Here is a 7,756-nt window from a genome sequence, read left to right as displayed (position 1 = left end):
ACAAGACCCTCATGACCCCCCTCCCCTTCTCTCCTCCATCCCCCTTCGACGTTCTCTGCACGTCTCTCGCCATCGCCAATCGCCCATCGACAATTGCCAATCGCCCATCGCCAATCGCCCATCGCCCATCGCCCATCGCACTCTCTTCTCTCCTTTTTCCACCTCCACCTCCACACCATCACAGATTCTTTCAGTTCTTTCTTTCTCCAAGGAATCCGTAATTCATACTTCAGAAAACCTTCTTTCTTCCCCTTCCCCTTCTCCTTCTCCTTCTCCTTCTTCTTTCTCTTGAAAGGGAAACCCTAATATTCGTATTACGTCGACATATTAGAAATACCTTCTTCTTCAAGGAAACCCTGTTCCTTCTTCTTCTCTGTGCTCTACGGAAAGAAATACCCTAAGCTGTACATCCACAAAACAAGATCCCTTCTTCTTCGAGGAAACCCTGATTCTTCTTGCTCTTCCAAAAGGGAATCTTCATTCATACATTGAGGAAACAACTTCTTCGTCCTGGAAATCCTAGTTCATACATTGACATATTAAGGTACCTTTATGTCTTTTCTTCTAATTTTTCTATATATTTTCGGTTTTCCTCTTCTTCTATACTTGAAAAGGTGAGTATTTTGCAAGGAGTTCCTAAAAATTGTGATATTTTTTGGAGTTGTGATTGTTTTTGAGGGAATTATAATCATTTTCAAATAATTCACGATTGGGACCTGGGAAAAATGGAGAAAAGAATAATGACTGTTTCATAATTTTCGAGGAAATCATGATTGCTCTTGAGTGAATCATCATCAAATGATCACATTTCCAAGTAGGAAACAATGTGTTTACATGAAGAAGCTGCCGAGGTTTTCTCCTCAATATTGTAGAGAATGGGCCATAATTAAGAAAATTAGAAAAAGTGCACAAAATTTGGGTTCCCAAGCTGAAATTTGTGCGTATAATTAGACTTAAGGAATGTCTGCATTTAGAAGATGGTCTAATTGAGGGGTTCATATGGTCTCCAATCCCAATGCTAGGCTTCAATAATATCTAGTTTGTAGGAGAGTTTGTGTGTGATCGATACCACATGGGGATCTAAACAATTTCTATTTTGGTGGTTCATGAGTGAAATGTGGGAAACCAACTCTAATAAGCATGTAAAAGTGAAACCAGATGGCGAAAGCTATGTGGATGAAATCTGAACTACAAAACAATTAGAGAAGGGGTATTTAAATGCTTCGTGACTTAGAGTAGTTGGTGGCTAGTAGGCCCGCATACATGAGGCCCAATTGATTCCATAATCAATGAACTATGTTAGCAACTAATTTAACAAATAAATATCCCTAAGTAGCTGGTTATTATAGCACCATAGCTTCTGGGCCTCTGTCACCCCCAGCACCTGCAGTGTGTCCAATAGACAATAGCTGTAATTGAGTTGTGATGTGTCTGGTGTTTGTGAGCTAAGATGTTTTTATAAAGAGGTGTTGTGTTGCAACATGATCAAAACTTTCCATAGTCAAGCAAACCATTCTTTATGTTGAACTCAAAAGTTTTAGCTTTAGAGCTAATGGAAAGTTGTTTTAGAGACCTGGAAGCTGCAGCTGTCATAGCTGATTTACTCGCTTTTCTTATGCGCTCAGTGGAAAGTCAAGCTCTACATGCGAGTTTTTAGCTACTGAGATAGATTTAAACCAATGGATATGTTTAAGTGTTTGAGTTATCTTATTGTATCATCTTCTATATTGTCTCTTAATTATCAATAATAATAAAAATACTGAAAGGGATGCCAATCTTTGGAATTTATGGGGGCCAAAAGGTTTTTAAAGTCTTCCTTGCTCAGGAGAAATCTATCTTCTTGGATGTGAAATGAAGTGTTAGTGAGCTCAAACTCTTCCGGATATATTTCTTCGTTTATATAAGATTTCTATTGTGCAAGTTAACCTGGTATGCATGGTCAATTTATTTTGTTTAACAGTCAAATATGTAATGAATAGATTGTTATACAGCAATGCCATGTAATCCTCATATCCTGGTTACATTGGCTGTGGTTTGGTGTTCAGACTATGGTTTGAATTCATACATGCCAAAGAATGTATTGGGCCAAGGCAAGCTGGCATGGTCAATCCCATGTACACACATGTTGGCATGCAACTGAGATTTCAAGGGCCTTCCAGAAATATTGGACATGCTACAAGATATTTTGGAATAGTTGGTGTGGGCAACTCTAAGATGGCTGGAAGATGATATGATGAGGGCTTAGGAATGACCAATTGCAGAGCACCACTTTACAGGCACCTCTGTGATTCTCAGAATTTGACCAAAGATGATTACCTCATAGACTCTTTGCTTGGTTCTCAGAATCTGAGAAAATATCATTATCTCGTGGACTCTTTATGCTTACAAGAAACATCATTATCTCTTAAGACTTTAAATGATTGTCAGCATTTGAGAAAATATTATATATGTTTTAGAGTATTTGTATGATTATCAGGATCTGAGCAAATATTAGTATATCTTAGACTCTTTGTTTGATTCTCAGGATTTGATCACAAGATGAATATTGGGAGTCTGCGTCGCAGGACTCGTCATGTAGATGTGGGAGGTTATAAATATGAACGGATCGACTCTGTTGAATCAGAAGACCTACAAGAGCCTCTTTTAGGTCAATCCTCAGATGATTTTCATAGAAGCAGAAATGTACGTGCATCCTTAACTCTCAAATATACATGTGAGATTTGTTGTACGGTATTCAATGGTGTTTTGAATGTTCATTATGCATGGCGAGTTCGGGCTGACATTTAAAGGGGAGCATGATCCCTTTGGGTGTTCAAGTGTTGTGCCATTTATAAGAAAACAAATTTCACTTGTAATAAAACATAGAATCAAAAACGTATTTAAAGGTCATTCATACTTCCAACATGAATAAGGATTTATTTAAATATGTCATTCATATTTACAACATGAATAAATATTTAGACTACTTTTATTACGGAAACTTGATAGAAAAGAGAGACACCTTTTACTTTGTTGGCTTGACTAAAAATGAAGGTGACCCCTGGTTCTGAATCACATAATATTATGAAACGAAATACTACGGATAAGCAAAAAATACTAAGGGTCACCTTCATTTTTAGTCAAGCCAACAAAGTAAAAGGTGTCTCTCTTTTCTATCAAGTTTCCGTAATAAAAGTAGTCTAAATATTATGAAACGAAATACTACGGATAAGCAAAAAATACTAAGATTATGAAAAAAATAGTTTAATGATGATTAACCACATTGATCACCCCGAAACAAATGACAAGAAACTGACATAAAATACCATTGATGTTCCATACTATAGAATATTACCTTATGTTATACCGGATCGGAAAGCATAGAGATTTGCCTCATCAATAAAGTCTCAACAACATCTCAAACCGGTTCATCGGCACTGGTTGGTTCTAACATCCCCAACAAGAAAGCAGGTATTTTACCTCAGCCGCCTTGGGATGGGGACCTTGGTTTGCTCATTCTGAAACCTTCCCATGGTTAGGGTTGGGTATATGGCAAAATTTACCTCTGAGGTTAAGTGGGCAGTATCTATTGATTTTGGAGAAAGAAGAGGTGATCGTGTCTCTCTCTTAATTAGCAGATGCTTGTGAAAAGCAGCAGCGACTTTCTGTTTTTGTGAACCTCTTGCTTGCTTACTTGTAAAAGGTCTGATGGCTTAAAATTGCAGTTGCAAAGCTAAGTTTTAATTTAAAGCAGCCTAGATCACTTCGTTTTTTCATGTCACCTTGTTGTTGAGTATAAAAAAAGAAATAACATGGATGACACAATATGAACATTCAGGTATTGTGTAATGAAGGGGTTAGCTAGCCCCCTCTATGTAGCCCAAGTCCTTAAGCTTCCTAATGGCCACGTGCTCCCACATGTTACAAGTTCCTTATGGGTGTGTCCAAAGTCCAAGAATAACTAGTTTCCTGCTTATCCTATCTTTAATACATAATTAGATGAAACATTCATTATTCATTGACTCATCTGCTACAACTTGATGTTAATCGCATGGATTTGGAAAAGACATAAAGTTCTCCCATTACCTTTGTAGTTTGACGATGACGATGATGATTGGGAAGGCAAAAAGCATGCAGCACAAATTGTTTGGAGTCAAATGTTTACACGCCTTCTTGCTCAATGGGCACAATTCTTTGGTTAGTAAAATGACTTGTTTATATACTGTAACTTCTCCAGATTATTCCCTATGTTTAATGTAGTATCTAACATGTTGCTACACAGCTGCATTGTTTGCTCATGGATCGTGGCCAGGAAGCATGCTTTTCTGGGGTGTAGGACGGCAATCTGAATGTGATCAATCTTCTATTGATCTCCATCTCACTCCAATCCAGGTATTTCAAATAGATTTGCTTCAACTGCTACCAAGTATATCAGTTTTTTGTGATTTCATAATTTATTTTCTATTTTGTTTTCATTTCAATGGAAGTGTTTCTGATAGTTGGGGATATTATCTAGTTTTAGGGTACACCCAAATATTACATATTTCCAAAAGCATGCTGTCTTATATCTTTTGGAAAAATCCTATTTCTCCAAATGTCCACTAGCTTTTGGTATTTCCCTGAATGCCCTTTATGAAGATCCTCTCAAGCAGTAGTTGTATTGTCAATTCATCCCCTTTTTTCTCAATTTCATGTGCATATTTGTACGGCAGATATACCCCGCCCTTTTTATTGCATTAGGAGTTGACCAGGGATACTGGGTAAATAAAGAAAAAATCAGGGGTATTTAGGAGCTAAAATAATCCAATAAACCATATTTTTCCTCATGAGAACAACTAGTATCATAACACTGTGTCAGAGATACAAAGAAGGAATCTCCACATGTGTATACTTGCTATGAAAAGTTCTATGATATAGCTGCCTTTGAAATAATTATGAAAGAGATATGTTTTATGCAGGAAGAGAGGTTGGAGATTCTTCAACGTCGTCTAGAAATCCCCTTTGATGGTGCATCTCCAGAGCATCAGGTGCTTTTTCATGTATATAGGATGTTGTCATGAATGGAAGTTTTGTTTTGCTTTCCAAATCAACTTTCACACATTCAATTCATTAATAACCATGAGAATGGAGTTTTGTATTCCAGAAATCAATATTTTGGAATTCTAGTCTGAATTTGGCTTTGGAGAATTGTGTTCCAGATCTTTTATTCCAGGATTATAGTCTAAACTCCAGAATTTTGATTCCAGGACAGTATGATGCTATAATTAAATAAAGAATACATTTTTGATATCGAAATTTGTTGCTGTCGGTAATTATTTACACAATCTTTAGGTATTCCCTTTACTATCCGTAAACTCAAGGTCTAATATCCAAACCATAGTGCATTGACAAAATCAACTACATGCAAACAGGCCACCTCCTAGCTTTCTAATTGACTGCTAATTGTAGGTTATGCATGTCTAATAACATCTCACAAAATAGTCATGTACATGTAAGCTGTAGACATAGCTATGTACTGTGGATGACTTCTGGATTCGATCCGTTCTTTTATATCTTACAGTTAAATAATCATTTAGAGGGAAAGGTGGTTAAAAAATGAAATTTCTGCTATTTTTCTTCAGGAAGCTCTTCGAGAATTGTGGTCTTTATCTTTCCCAGAACGTAATCTGACTGGCCTTGTTTCAGAGCAATGGAAAGACATGGGATGGCAAGGGAATGATCCATCAACTGATTTCAGGTTGTCAATGAGATCCATATGAGGGAAGACTGTAGAATTTGACATATTAACCTGCATAGCATCTTCCTATGGTCACACGTTTTGTTGGTCCTCTTAAGATCAAATTTCTCAATCTACCTCAAGTTGGCCTAGAAACTGATCCTGAATTTCTTTGAAGTTTTCTTAGAGTATAAATGTGTGTTTGTTTAGGATATGGATTTGGGGTTTAGGGTTGAACAGAATCAAATTGTCTAAAGTAGGGAAAATATCACTTGTTGTTTGTGATGAGAGTTAAAGAAAGTATATGGGTTGCTTGATAAACTTTATCATTTTCCAGGGGTGGTGGCTTTATCTCTCTAGAAAACTTGATTTTCTTTGCAAAAGAGTACCCGGTAAGCCAATTCAATGTTTCTATCTCATTTCTTCCACAGGCTTGTCAACCAACTTGTTGCTACATTGAATTACAGAAATCTTTCCAGAATTTACTTCACAAAGAACAAGGCCACAGGGCTGTGTGGGAATATCCCTTCGCTGTGGCCGGGATTAATCTCTCATTCATGTTGATTCAGATTCTGGACTTACGATCAGGTAAGATCTTGATCAAGGATTGATTCTCAGCGATAATATTTTAAGGAATGGATATTTCAAATACCATCTCTTGATATCTTGGTTTGGATATTGTCTATTGATTTTTCATAGGAATGGATATTGAGGATATTGTCTATTTTTTGCAGAGAAACCAAGAAACATCAATGGGAAGAATTTCATAAAAATTCTTGGAGGTGTATTGACATCATTTCATGAAAATTCTTGGGAGATATGCTGGCTATTGGCATGAGAAACTGAAAAAAGAATGTGATGAATTGTTTTGCAGAGGATGAATCAGCTTTTGACAGGCTATATTGTGTGGCATTTGAGATACTAGATGCCCAATGGCTTGCTATGAGGGCATCCTATATGGAATTTAATGTGAGATATCTATATTCTATGGAGTTTGTTGTCGAAGCATATAGTTTTCGTACAAGATGTGTTATACATATCATACTTTCTCCGCGATACGTGTGATGCCAAATTACTACGTTGATTTTGTTCATGCATGTTGTTTTCTTGAGATGCAGCGTTTATATGCATGGTTGTTTTTCCTTAATACATATGATAGCAACTACTACATAAATTGTGTTTCTTTACCATGCTTTTCCAAAACTTTACATCATGTTTCTCTTCTGATTTGTATGGTCATTTTATAATCGTACCTTTCCCTTTGCCAGGAAGTTTTGAAGACAACTAGAACACAACTGGAGCGTGAACTCTCTTTGGATGATGTAAATCGTGTAGAAGATCTACCTGCATTTAACTTACTGACTTCATAGAGGCTTTTTTTCCTATTGATGGCAAAGGCCATCATCTTAGGTACAGCTTCAAAGAAGGGTGAATAACAACTCCGGCTCCTCGTGTATGAAATATTATGCCAAGGGATGAAAGAAGAGAATGTTTGTGTACAATTTGCTGAGTAGCCTGGCACAAACGATCTGACAAATATATGCCAAACTGATGAAAGAGGCGAATGATATGTACAATTTATTGAAATAGCTTTGAACTATACAATGTGGTGTGGCTCTACTTCATTATATTTAATAAATCTAACTTAAATCTATATAGTTAAGGCATCTTCTTGTACACGGGATTTGTGGTGCTGATGTATATTTATTCATTTGCATTGGAAAAGCATCCTTAAAGCAATGCCTCTTTTCTCGTGATGCTCAATCAAATGTTTGAATTCTTCCCCATTTTGCTGTCACACGAACTCTTCAAGTAGGTTACCATCAACTTTGGTGGACAGGGTGCTACTGGATCCATTTGTTTGTAAGTTGTCCCTATCGTTTGGTGGACTTTGTCCTTGCAGCCTTGTAAGTGCATATGCTACAACAGTGAGTATTTTGAGGAGTGTCTCGTACAAACTTACGTCCAGCGATAACTGCTCTTATATCAGTGGTAATTGCCTCGCATCTCCCACCTTTGGCTGAGTGGGAAGATTATATTTTGATCTTGTTCTAACATTTA

At 36.9% G+C, this 7,756-nt stretch overlaps 1 protein-coding gene across 2 annotated transcripts; it reads left to right on the top strand.

The window, feature by feature from the left end:
• Positions 1-239: 239 nt before the first annotated feature.
• Positions 240-7,435, top strand: LOC147866193 (uncharacterized). 2 transcript variants are annotated; one of them, XM_087316550.1, is made up of 11 exons: positions 246-544; positions 2,525-2,682; positions 4,074-4,176; positions 4,262-4,371; positions 4,938-5,006; positions 5,601-5,716; positions 6,033-6,087; positions 6,163-6,283; positions 6,430-6,477; positions 6,570-6,664; positions 6,964-7,435. In XM_087316550.1, exons 2-11 carry the CDS (start codon positions 2,539-2,541, stop codon positions 7,063-7,065), a joined length of 963 nt encoding a protein of 320 aa, XP_087172676.1. In that variant the 5' UTR covers positions 246-544; positions 2,525-2,538; the 3' UTR covers positions 7,066-7,435. The 2 variants fall into 2 exon arrangements, with proteins under 2 accessions (XP_087172675.1, XP_087172676.1); XM_087316549.1 differs by having other exon boundaries at positions 240-544; positions 6,033-6,283.
• The last annotated feature ends 321 nt before the right edge of the window (positions 7,436-7,756 follow it).

Source organism: Azolla caroliniana, unplaced genomic scaffold (assembly GCF_043228905.1).
Source record: "Azolla caroliniana isolate FFs.n. ecotype wild unplaced genomic scaffold, voAzoCaro1.0.p SCAF_3, whole genome shotgun sequence".
Classification (NCBI taxonomy): Eukaryota; Viridiplantae; Streptophyta; class Polypodiopsida; order Salviniales; family Salviniaceae; genus Azolla; species Azolla caroliniana.
This window is presented reverse-complemented; position numbering and strand designations above follow the sequence as displayed.